General features: G+C 34.0%; 1 protein-coding gene across 11 annotated transcripts in view; it reads right to left on the bottom strand.

Moving 5' to 3' along the window:
* Nucleotides 1–431: 431 nt before the first annotated feature.
* LOC115232686 (FERM domain-containing protein 4A) overlaps nt 432–13,380 on the bottom strand; it is a 383,772-nt gene continuing 370,823 nt past the window's right edge. For all 11 annotated transcript variants that reach the window (XM_029802713.2, XM_029802715.2, XM_029802716.2 and 8 more), the window contains 2 exons: nt 3,534–3,722; nt 432–1,998 (listed from right to left, as the gene is read on the bottom strand). In XM_029802713.2, coding sequence (XP_029658573.1) covers nt 3,560–3,722 — 163 coding nt within the window. In that variant the 3' untranslated portion in view covers nt 432–1,998; nt 3,534–3,559. The remainder of the gene's footprint in view (nt 1,999–3,533; nt 3,723–13,380) is intronic.

A 13,380-nucleotide genomic window follows, 5' to 3' on the forward strand; every position in this document is an offset into this window, starting at 1 on the left:
TACTTTTTCAGGCTTAGGACATTTCTCTAATTGCATCTGCAACATGTTACAATGAATTAGAAAAGACCATAGATATTTAAACCACCAGTCAGAACTAAATATGCCTTGACAATGTGCATTTATGTCTTAAGTTCTCACCACAGTGGCAGTGGATTAATAACAGCAGTATGAATGAAGCCCTTTGGAAGACAGAGCTGCTTCAATGTTCATGCTGACAAGTCTGACAAACTCAAAGGATTCTACACACTCTCACTTGTCTATTGATTTAATTATGGATCTTAAAGTTCAGTTTCATCTTCAAAATATTATCTGTAGCTCATCAACCAAAACCAAATTAAATGCAAATTACAAAATGTGTATAAAACCACATGCACTAAGCCTAATTAATAAAATAAATGTGAAACAAAATACAAACCAAGAAAAAAAGAAGACAATTTTAAAAACCATTTTATTGAAGAAATGTCATGAGAATTGTACGAAGGTATAATATTTCGTTAAATATAAAGTGTTTTAACTAGTTTTAACAGTAGGAAAAGTCCTGTTTTAATAACACTCAACAGTTGTGGTTCTATTTACATTCACAGAAGTTCTCCTTGCTCCAAGAATAAACAGGATAGACATTTAATAACAATTAATAGATGTAAAGAAAATGAAATTTTACAATTGATTATCTAGAATTAAAATTTTAATCTGTAATTTAGCTTGGATTTCTCAAGCTTTAGAGTATGACAGAAACACGATTTATCTTTTACGGCACCAGTCATATTATAAACACATCAACTATTTCTAGTTGAGTAGCCCTAATCAGCTCAGTACAAGCAAGCCTTTGGCACAAAGGTAGCCAACATGTCATACACTCTGGGTATACCACACATCTGTTTATTCTGGGATAATGCTGTACATTTTGCTAAGTAGTCAGATCATGTCACCTGTATTGTGTGGTTGCAGCAGTTATGGGTAGGGTGAACAAGCTACAAAGTGTGGATTATTTGGAATTCACTGGTGATAGTCTTTAACCAAGCACTAATTTTAGATTTTGCATTGCTATTAATTTTGTGGATTGTATGTTCTTTCCTTTTATCAAGCTTTCTTTTTACTAAGTCATTATTTTCAAAATCAATTGAAAGATAGACATAATTTATAAAATTATTAAGGTTGTGCTTTGCAGACAAACACTGGTATTAGGAGGAAGGGATTAAAATGATTTTTTCTGCCCCCCAGCAATGGCTGGTTGATTTACCCGTTAGAAATGTAGATTTAAAATTGTCCTTAGCAATTGTACAGCTTAAAAAAAATTTTTTCCGGTATAACTATGGTTGTGGCACACAAATTGAATTACTCTTGGAGTATTGGACACCCAGAAGTATGCATTTTCTACCACTTGTAGAGGAAGCACGGAGTTGGTTTGTGGATGGAATAAGACCAGATAATCAGTTGTATAAACTAATTTCACATGATTAGGGAACTAGAACGCTCCCAATATAAAATACCACAGATCCTACAATTGGAGTAGATCCAAGGATTTCAAAAAAAAAACCTTCCCTCCTCACACATGCTCATGTACACAAACATTAGTGATGGCTGTTATTTCTCAGTTCTGTTGCTGGAAATATCTTGAGACTTCAAACCTAATTTTCTCCAGGTTATTTCCATCCAACCTATGACAGTGTATGTTTGCAGTATTTGAGAGATACAAACTTGAATGTTGTATTTGAAAATAAATAATTTACTGTTGCAGCTCTACTAAGATGCCCTATTACAGAACAATATGTGTTAGTTATATTGTTTCTACTTGTTGGCAATGTTCATGGAATATATGCCTTATATTTTCTCAGACAATATATTATTCACTGTTCTGTTCCGGATTCAAAGATCAGTTGATTCCACACTTAATTTGTATGGATTGTTCTTATTTTAGTTGGTCCAAACATTCAATTCTTATCTTGGAAATCGACAGCCTTTTCATACACGTGTTGTGTGTCCTGTTTTCCAGTTAACCTATTAAATAAACAAAATGACCATTTTACAACAATGCTACTATATATATATATATATATATATATATATATATATAAAATCAATGTTTTATATCTACTCATTATTATTAGAAACACTAAGACTTAGGGCTTTTAGTACTATAACAATCATAAACTCTTAAAGGTTTTGGTCAATTATATTACTTCTTCCACTTTGTTTAATACATATTTTATCAATTTCTACTCAATAAAATTATTAGATTTTAACTATTTTATATACTTGTGTGTATGCATACACACATATATAGGCACACTTCTCAACCACATGGTTCTGGGTTCAATACCACTGCATGGACCCTTGGGCAAATGTCTTCTACTATACACTTAGGCCTATGAAAGCCTTGAGTGGATTCAGCAGACAGGAACTGAAATAAGCTCATTGTATATAAATGTATAAGTGTGTTTGTGTCTCTTAGTCTTGACATTGCAATGATAGTTGTAAACAAGTGTCATTGTCAAACAAGCAATGTCAATCAAATTCCAGTATTCTGTGCGAACATATCTGGCCATGGGGAAATATCTTGCTTGAAAAGAAGTGAGGATTGGTGACAGGAAGGGCATCAAATTGTAGAAAATCTGCTTCAAACTCTATCCAACACGTGCAAGCATGAAAAAGTGGCGGTTAAACGATAATGATGTATAAGCTCTCTATCTACAAAACATCACTCACAAAATGTTGACCGAAAAAATTCTTAACTACACAAACATGCCAAAAGTAATATATTTTTAGCTCAGCTAAATACTATATGGCATGTGGTTTGCTACAAAACTATCCCACTGCTGAACAGCAGTTAGACCAAGTCTTCAGTCTGTGAATAATGGATTGTAATGTGTTGCTACATACTCCTTTGAGTATAGATGCTTTATTAGTATGATTTTTTTTTTTTTGTCAGCTAAGTCTTCTGCCAGATACAATGGGTTCTAATCCATGAATAATGTTTTGGGATGTATTCTATTAGCTGATGATTTTCATATCTTCTTTCTTCCTAGTTAGTAACTATTCCTGCAGTGGATATGTCTCCAACAGACCTACTTGCAGCCTGTAATCTTCAGCTGGGTTACTTACAAAGATCAAAGTAAAAGTTAGTAACAACCTGAGTAGTTTCTTCCTTTTCTACTGACCAGTCTTAGGGATACTGTCCTCATTAAGCCATAAAGAAACCCATTGTGTTTCTTCAGTATCATCATCATCATTTAATGCCTGTTTTCCATGCTGGCACGGAATGGTCAGTTTGACAGGAGCTGTCCAGACTCCAATTGTCTGTTGTGGCATGGTTTCTAGGGCTGGGTGCCCTTTCTAATGCCAACAACTTTACAGAGTGTGCTGGGTGCTTTTCACATGTCACCAGCAGCATGGGTGCATTTATGCAGCACCAGCACATGTGCATTTTATGTGGCACTGACACCTGTAAAAGACATGCCTGTAATTTTGTCTGAGATAAGTGAAATAGTATCAATAATACATTCATTTATATATTATAGACACAGTTAACAAACCTTGTTATAATAGTTTATGAAAAAATTCAAACAAGGGTTGGGTGCTTCTTTGAGGATTCCTGATCTTCATACCATGCGAGCATCTCCTCACTAAAAGCCTCAGCTAAAGATTCACCTGCATTAAGTGTGAAGCTATTGTCACGTGATTTAATTGTACTTTCACTGGAGCTTGAAGGCATTGATGTATTACTGAAATAAAAAAATAAATCTAAATTTAAACCAAAGAGTTAGTGAGGACAAACTTTGTGAAATTATGATCAAGAGAAAGGCATTTCATTTAGTGAAAAGTCAGATCCATCATAAGATACAATATCCTCATCACAGCTTTCCTGCAATTCCATACAAGGCTATACAAGTGTGTTGCAAATTTTTTCTCACTTTGAGAAATTAAACACAAAATAATTTTGATTTGCAAAAAGCAAACCTATTTCATCAAAGAACTTGAAAAAAATCCTGAAAAAAAAAGAAATCTTAATGTACATCATGGAAGCTATCAATATAATTACAATATACCAAAATTGTACCTGTCTAACATAACTCTTCCCAACAACCACATTTTAAGTATCACTAACTCCATAGGTTAGACAAAAATCAAGAATTGAAGGAAAATGGTGAGGATCTATGTAGGCAGCAACTAATAAATAAACGAAAATTTGTCTGTGACATGTCAAAGTCAGTTGCCATGAGTTGAATCATTTGGGCTTAAATATTGACAAAACAGATTCATTTTTCCAGGGAAGTTACACAAATACATTGATACAGAACTAGTTTTCAGTAATTTAGGTTATATGAATGAACAGAATTCAGTTAATATTAAGGAGATAAACAGAATTCAGTTAATATTAAGGAGATAAAATTTGTACATTAGACCATGGTCTGTCTAAATATGAGTCTTAGCTACATTCATACTGAAGTTTACTACAGCCTATACACTGATTGTTTTTCAATCATAGTTTACCTTTATTTGTAGTTGTTATTCAATCTGCCATCTTAGTGAACATGCCAGATAACCTATTAACAAGCACACTTGGTCAAGTCAGTTTGTTCTGTTATTTATTACAGAAATGTATGACTATTCACTGGTTTTGCCTATATTGTGATCTTCAAGTATAACTAATCAGGGAAGCTACAAATGCTAAGATATGTTTCCTGATACTGACATGATCTTCATGGCAATATTTCTTTACAGGCTAGGAGAAACTATGATGAGATCTAGGAGAGCTGATCTGTAAATTTATAGATCCAACCCACTTTTTTGTATGAAAATAAAAAGAATAATTGAATTAGATTGTTATAAATTTAGACCAGGAAATAATAGCTAGTTTTGTGGCACCTAATCCAAGGAATAGATATCAGCACCAACAGTGCCATATTAAACATTTAGCATTTAGACTGGCCATATTTGTCCCAAATATTCTGTTTTATGTTCAAACCAGCCAAATCTAGCTTCTCACACCTATCCTACGATGTCATTCTAAAATTGAACAATCATGTCATCAAAATCTCAAAGCTACAAAATAATGCGTAATTAATTCAAAACAATGTGAATAAATAAGTATTGCACTTGGCAGAGTAATCTGAATGCTAAAAGGTTAAAAAAGGTTGTTTGGACTGTGTCAGCTGGTTCAAGCAGAATCAAAAACAGACTCCACTGAGATATAACAAATCTCAGTTGAGATTTGGAAGAATACTACAGTAGTAAGGTAAAAAAAAAATTTCCTAAATATATAAAGAATGGATAAAATAGTTTGATTCTTATACCTGATAATCATTTAGCAGCTATTTGAAAATACCAAGTTATATGAGATATATTACCATCTCAATTTATTATAAATTTATCCAAAATTGATACAACATTGGCTTTGCCAAAAAAACTATTTTAAACTTTATATATCACAGTCATTACTTTGCCTGTCCTCTATCACCAATATTTAAACTATTACATATTAATTTCTCCTTACATCAACTGACCCCACAACAGAAAATAATATATATCCATCTAGTTTTAAACCATGAGAATCAAAATTCGATACAGAAAAGTGTATTCATAATTTCTATTAGTTGTGAAGTTACTTAAGTGATTCAAGGGCTTGGAATTCTGAGCCAAACTATTTGTCAAACTGAACAGGATAATTGAATATTCTAGAAAATATCTTCAAAAACTGCTAAATTGTCATGTGATAAAGATTTTCAAGATCTACTCAGATTGATGTATGTGAAAAGAAATTCAGCTTACATATACACATGTCTATGTACACGCCATACACTGCACACACAATGCATATATATATATATATATTATATATTCACACATATATACAAATATGTTTATTGTAATTCTTGTGTAAATGTATAGAAATGTATGTTTGTGTATGCATTGCATCTAAATATGAATATATTGTGAATTATATGTCTGTATGAATTCTTACATAGTGTTAGCAAATATATATGTGTGTGTGTATCAATGTTTTCTCATTTATACTATTATAGTTTTAGAATCAATAAAATAAGCATCAGTCAAACACTAGAGATGATGAAATTGACTAGCCCCTTCCTCAAAATTTTCAAGACTTGTGCCTATAGTAAAAAGAACTATGTGATCATATGAGTATTTGTTTATATTACATGTAAGCTGAATTTCATTTGCATACATACAATCAGTAAGCAGATTTTGAAATTCCTTATCGCATGACAGTATTTTTCAAAGAAACATTCTAGAATAGTTACTTTTTAGCTTCAGTTATTTTGTATCAGTTTTCATTTGCAGAATCTTCAGTTCCAGACCAGCTTAATTCATTGTTGGCATCCTACAGGTCTCTTTCTCAAAATTTCTCAACCTTAAGCTATTGAAGCAAATTCTATTTTAACCATTTAATGTCAGCTTAACAGTCAAATTGTATCCGAGAGGTGCAAAGACTGATTGGTTAATGTCCTGCACTTGTATCCCAAAAGGTACTTTCTTAGCTTCAGGTGGAAACTTTGTACTCAAATTGATAGAAGTTAGAAAAAAATTTCAATTATGAAATATCTGTCTCCAAAATTTGAAACTAATATTTGAATTTGAAGAACCACTCAATTTTTGTTTACAAAACAACTCACACACACAAAAAAATTTCCACAATCCTTCAAACTGCAGTCGACTCTTGTAGAAACAATCACACACAATAGCTGCTAAACCTGTCTCTCTCTCCTACTCAGTCCAGACACACATTCATATCATATACACTCAAGAATACTATTATCAAACACAGTGCTGGGATACACATCACCACTGGTATGTGCAAAACAATAACTATTATTGTGCTGTAACAAAGTCTACCTCACTTGTTGCCATTGTGGATCTACAAGCATAGAGATGACATGAAACTGCTACAAAGAGCAGAGAAATCTCCTTCAAAATACATCTAACTCTTAAGTAAAGAAACAAAGGATTGTTAAGGATGGAACGTCTTTGTTCAGCCAGAGTTGACCTGAGGTTAAACATTACAGCTATACTGCAATAGACTAGACAGTAGAGCAAACTAGAAAGTCACACTGCATGTCATGTGATTAAACATTGATGAAATGTGTAGTATAGCCCTAAGTGAAGTGGAATCATAGTTACATCTTACAATGCTAAGCTGGTGCTACACACCAATGACAAAAGCTTGCTATGTGTCTTGTTGGAGATGGTTGAAAACTATTAACAGACTGTAAAAGTCAAGTAACTGGTTTGTGTAACACTGGAGTAACAAATAATTATAATTGTTTCTATAAAAGCCATTTGAATGAGCTTACTCAGATTTGTTGATCACATCACCCATCACTATCCAGCATAACATTCAGAAAAGTAGCAGGAAAACAAGCTTAACAAGGATTAGGGTATAGTTTTATACTCAGTGACTTTAATATAATTAATTATACCCTAATCAGAATTTGAACTCAAAAGTGAGCACTTTTATCTGATATTATTACTTCTGTTGGTTCCACAATTCTAGAAACAAATATTAAAGATAATGAAGGTATCTCAATGTAACAGCTCAGCTTGCTAGAAATGGCAACCAATCCTTCCACAAAATATGTTGCTCCACTCTCTTAATAAAGCAAGAATACATTGGATAACATCTTTAGGAAGGATGAAATGGTGATAGTTGATTTGGGGTTAACATTTGCTTAGTCATGGCTGAGGTTAACATTGTCTAACCTCAGTTTGACAAATAATATGAACAGCAAAAGAAAAAAAACCATAAATTCTGTCTACATCGCAAATTTTTTAAAAAATGCTATTAAAATTAAATTTCTCGGCCCATTTATTATTCTCTATTATTGTTGCTATTTTATGTTGCATCAGTGAATAAAACATAGTATAATATATATATATATATATATATATATATATATATATATATATATATATATATAATCATCATCATTGTTTTAAGACATGGGTTGATCAGTTTGACAAGAGCTGGTAAGGCTAGGAGCAGCACCCAGAAAGGTTAACCTACTACTACCTTATATTTGAAATTTCAACTTACAACACAGTATTACCATTTTATTCTGCACTCTGCAACAATGACTACAGTAAGTACCACCACAACTCAGTAGACTAAAATAGTGAAAATAAATGGGCATCCAACAATATGCACCTTCCTTTTTTTCATTAATAACACTTATTCTTCAAATACCTTTGATTTCGTACAACACTGAAGGGCACTACAGAAAATATAATATTATTTAACTTTCTGACATGATGATATCACACAACTTTTAGCTCAGTCTCTACTTTCTGTTGTTGTCCTTGAAGTTATTACAATTATTTATCTAAAAATGATTTAGCTCCTTTCTTTTTGCTTTTTAATCAGACCATTTGTTTTTAATGAGTGATTAAGCATCAAGTTCTGTGGGTTGAGTGGCTCTTCAAATACATAAATTGGTATTTAATTACTTCAGTAGATTTTTAAGAATTAGAGATAATTTCTAATTCAGTCACATGACTTTAAATTACTAGAGACCAGTTATTTATAGTACCTTCAAAACAAAACAAAACTAACAACAGCTCAGCCTTTAGTTTAAGGAGAATGTCAATGAGATATTAATCAACCTATTAAATTAGCCATTTCTCTCCCACTGCTGGGAAAATGCCTTCCTATTATCTCTTCATAACTTTTGACTTTTGCATACCCAACCTCCAGTTTTTGTAATAGTGCTAGTTCTTTAGAAGTACTTGCAAATGTTGATGTTGTTATACTTGGCTGGTGAAGAGGAGCTCTTGTAGCACACTACCCTACTGATCTTAGGAACTGTAGGTGGCATTTTATTTAATTCTGTTCATCCCAAAAGAATTGCTATGATGTTATTGGCTTCTATTAGTCATTTGAAGATCTACAGTACCACACTAGTTATATGTCAGCATAGAATGGCAGGCAATCAAATCAACCTCAGTACTTGACTGGTACTTTACCAGCCTTAGATAGATAAAAGCAAGGTGACTTCAATGCAATTTGAACTGAGAACATGAAAAGCCAAAATAAAAACTGCAAAGTAGTTCAACATTGTGATTCTGCTAATCTCATACCTTTAATATCATGAAAATGATCACTAAATAGTCCATGTGTTTTTTTTTTTAACTCAGATAACAGATGCTCAGGGAAATTCCTTACAAGCCACACATTTTTGGCATGGGCTTCACAGGATCCAACCAGTTGTTGGACCACATCTTGCTCTAGAGTCTGTTTTGGCATGGTTTCTATGACAGGATGCCCTCCCTAATGTCAACCACTTCACACAATGTAGTAGGTGGTTTTTCATGGCATCAGCACGAGTGAAATTGTTTTGTAACTAGCAAGACTTAAGAACCTCATCATCTGATAGGGAGTATAGTAGGGAAGGTGGCTTTATGTGAGGTATTGAGGAGTTAAAACATGATGGGAGGAACAGGAACAAGTTTGTTGTTGTGTATAAGATTTATGATTAATCTACATTATATATGGGTGAGAGTAGAACTGGAAAGAAAGATGGAAGTGATTAGGTGCCAGAATGTATCCTCAAGGTACAAGTAAGTGAACAGAAGAGAGCATGGAGACAAAAGATCAGGAAGGATGGTAGGTAAATATTCTTTTCTACTCTAGGCACAAGGCTTGAAATTTTGGGTGAGGGGGCCAGTCGATTAGATCAACCCCCAGTACACAACTGGTACTTAATTTATTGACCCTGAAAGGATGAAAGGCAAAGTTGACCTCAGTAGAATTTGAACTCAGAACATAAAGACAGACGAAATATTGCTATGCATTTTGCCCAGTGTGCCAACATTTCTGCCTTAATGGTGGGTAAATATTACAAGAACGAGTGTTTGGTGGGTACTGAGAGTCGGCTAGAAATAGGGGTGGGTGAATATAACAAATGGCAAAGGGAGTGGCTAATCGTAGATAAATTGAGGAGTAAATGTCAACAGAAGTGGCTCAAGGAAGAGGGAATGAAAACTGGCAATAGAGAAAGGGGGGTGATCAGCAGAATAATACAGGAAATAGAAGAGGGATGAAGGGATGAGTGATGCAGAGCTTAAGGGTGGGGTGGGGTAAAGGTTGTAAGAGAGTGTGGGGAGAGTGCAAGATAGAGGTAAGGGTGGAGCTATGTGTATATAGGGGTGATTATTTTTTATATTATGAAGGAGATGGATTGGCAGAATCATTAGAATGTTGGACAAAAATGTCTTGGGGCTATATGTTCTGGTTCTTCACATTTGTTGTTTAAATCTTATTGAAGCTAAGTTCATATTTAATCCTTCTCGGAGTTAACAGAATAAAATGCCTATCAAATACTGAGATTGACTTAAGCAACTCCCTACCCATGCGTGTCTACATCCGGGTAAAATAGTATCTGTGAGATCTCTGATTAGTCCTAAGTGCCTGTACCAACAATGGTAGCATTTCATTTCATTGTATGTTATGTTTTTGTTAGTTCCCATTCCTGTTTTTTGCACTTGGTGTAAAGCCTCACCATTTTATGTGTCATTGAACTGTCCACAATTTGTCACTCTTACAACAATGCAAGAAACTAGTATTATTAGTGCATCAACTTTCCATTTACTTCTAGCTATTAAAAAAAATACCTTTGCTCAGCCACAATTATTATAATAATCCTTTCTACTATAGGCACAAGGCCTGAAATTTTGGGGGAGGGGACTAGTCGATTACATTGACCCAGTGTTTCACTGGTACTTAATTTATCGACCCCGAAAAGATGAAAGGCAAAGTTGACCTTGGCAGAATTTGAACATAAAGATGTGCAAAATGCCACTAAGCATTTCGTCCAGCTTGCTAACGATTCTGCCAGTTCACCACCTCCATAACTACAATAATAATAATTTCTTTTCTAATAAAAGTTACAAAAGCAATAATAACAACAATGATATACATTTTTAAAAAGTTATCAATAGATTTGCCAAAAAAAAAAAAAAATAGGAAAAGAAAAATCTTACCTTCAGATTCTTTCTTCAAATTTCATTGTAGATGATTAGATGTGTCAATTTTTTTTTAAACTAACACCAGATTCACCATTTTTTAATGTACAATTAACAATGTGTGTGATTGTGTGTGTGTGTGTGTGTATATCTTTTCTTTTAAACATATATTATTAAAAACATGACTGTGTTCAAATTTTATCATTTTTGTTAAGCATTTTTAAAAATATTTTCTTATTAACTCTTTATATTTGTGTCATCTACATGCAAGCAAGACAGCTCACATCAAGTTTGCACCAACTCCATAAACAAGACCTTAAAATCATCTTCCATTGAAGTCATGTCAATCTGGTCTCCTTCAACAGTTGTAACTTTATCACACCACATAAGCAGCACAAAAGCAAAGCCCTTGAAAATGCTGGCCTCACTATTAGAAGATCTCTACAGGCAAACGTATTTTAACATCACTAAGACTACTTTTCTCTTCAGAGCCAGAAAATACTTCAGTCTTCAACTACTATTAATCTTCAAGGAAGCTCAAATGAAAGGCACTATGGACTATGGCTTTCACATTTAGAATTGTGCTGCTGCTACATGCACATCTAAGACCACAACTAGACAAAGGTTGTCAGATGTGTTGTGTCTTCTCTTTAACTCAACAGTTTCTACTTCTCTAAATCACATTATTTACATATACCGGATATTTGTCCTCATCTTGTTTGTTGTTAACATGTTTCGGCTGATATATCCTCCAGCCTTCATCAGATATCTCGAGGAAATTTCGAAGCTGGGTTCTCATTCTTAAGGTACTTTTCGATGTTGTTATTATTATTATTATTCAGGTCACTGCCTGGAATCGAATTCGGAATCTTGGGGTTAGTAGCCCACGCTCTTAACCACTATGCCATATGCCCGTGGGCATATTCCAGGCAGTGACCTCAATAATAATAATAGGAAGTGTTATCATGTACATTGTTTTGTCTCGGTATAAAAGATGGGCTACAGCAAATATTCTGCTCAATACCACAGATTTGCTTGTCAGTTGTTTGACCATAACCAGCTGAGCATGTCCCTTAGAGGCTGACGATATGTGCATCTCTGATCATGAGCAGAAGTAGTTGGGGAGCATCATAGCCATGTATTGAGAGGGATTCTTTGGGGTTTGAATAATTCACCTCTGGAAACATGGGTGCTTCGTTCAACATCCTTAAACAACCCTTATTCAAAGACCTTTTGAGCAGGATGTGTTACTCGAACAGAAGAAAATTCAAACTGGGCTCCACCTGCAAGGTCATGTGCTGTTTATCTTGATATGAGATCACCATGTCGCGCACACATGGTTGTGATGCATGTGCCTAGTGTACCCTTATCAGATGGGTAGTCATGATGGGTATACTGGGCTTCGTATATTTTACCCCAGTGTCACTTTGATGGCATGCACTGCTCTCTCACTCAATAATAATAATAACATCGAAAATACCTTAGGAATGAGAACCCAGGTTCGAAATTTCAAGACAACTGATGAAATCTGGAGGGTATATCCACTGAAACATTGTGTTAACAACAAATAAGATGAGGACAAGTATCCACCAAATGTAAATAATGTACATAATACCTCATCTCTTAAATATAGAACTGTATTCTCTAATTCAGTTTTATTCAAGTGCTTTCAACTGCCAGCTCCTCCTCTCTTCACCATATCATGCCCAACTTTCATACCTGCATTAACCACTACACCCTGTCTCCCAGAATGTTAGCCCTTTGGAATTCCCTCTCCCTACACATTTGTTTCTTACAGTTGCTGGTTTGCAACAGTTTAAGTCAGTCACAAACACACTGTGGCTCACAGGACTTTCTGGGAGACATACTAAAATAAAAGATTACTTTGGATTTTTTCCAGCAGTGGTGCTTGCCTGATGATGAGCCATGTCCTGTGTAGCACACTGAAAAAGATTGCCCAAGCCTGACCTAGGCAAAACATTACTAGCATTAATCTTACCAGACTTAGAGGGTACAGCCCCTTCCTCCAGAACAAACTAATAAAAAATTTCTTAATCCTTTTATGTTCCTAGAACTTTCCTGTGTCATCTTCTAGATGAAATGGTGATTAATAAGAAACAAGAGATCAATTCCTGATTGCTAAAACTTTAAATCTGGCAATGAGAATATCATCATTAATATGTCATTCTAATGATTCTTGCCAATGATAAAATATTGAAGAGATCCAGATTTGTGAATGCACTTATTTTAAGTTTTCCAATCCAAACAAATACAAATAAACAAATTTGAGAACAGTCATGTTCAAAATAATACATATATACATACACACATACAAGTTTGTGTGGTTTTTAATATCGCTAATTAAATATGTGCAATGCAATATTCAGTATTTTGTTTTACATTTTC

This window comes from Octopus sinensis, linkage group LG2 (assembly GCF_006345805.1).
Source record: "Octopus sinensis linkage group LG2, ASM634580v1, whole genome shotgun sequence".
Classification (NCBI taxonomy): Eukaryota; Metazoa; Mollusca; class Cephalopoda; order Octopoda; family Octopodidae; genus Octopus; species Octopus sinensis.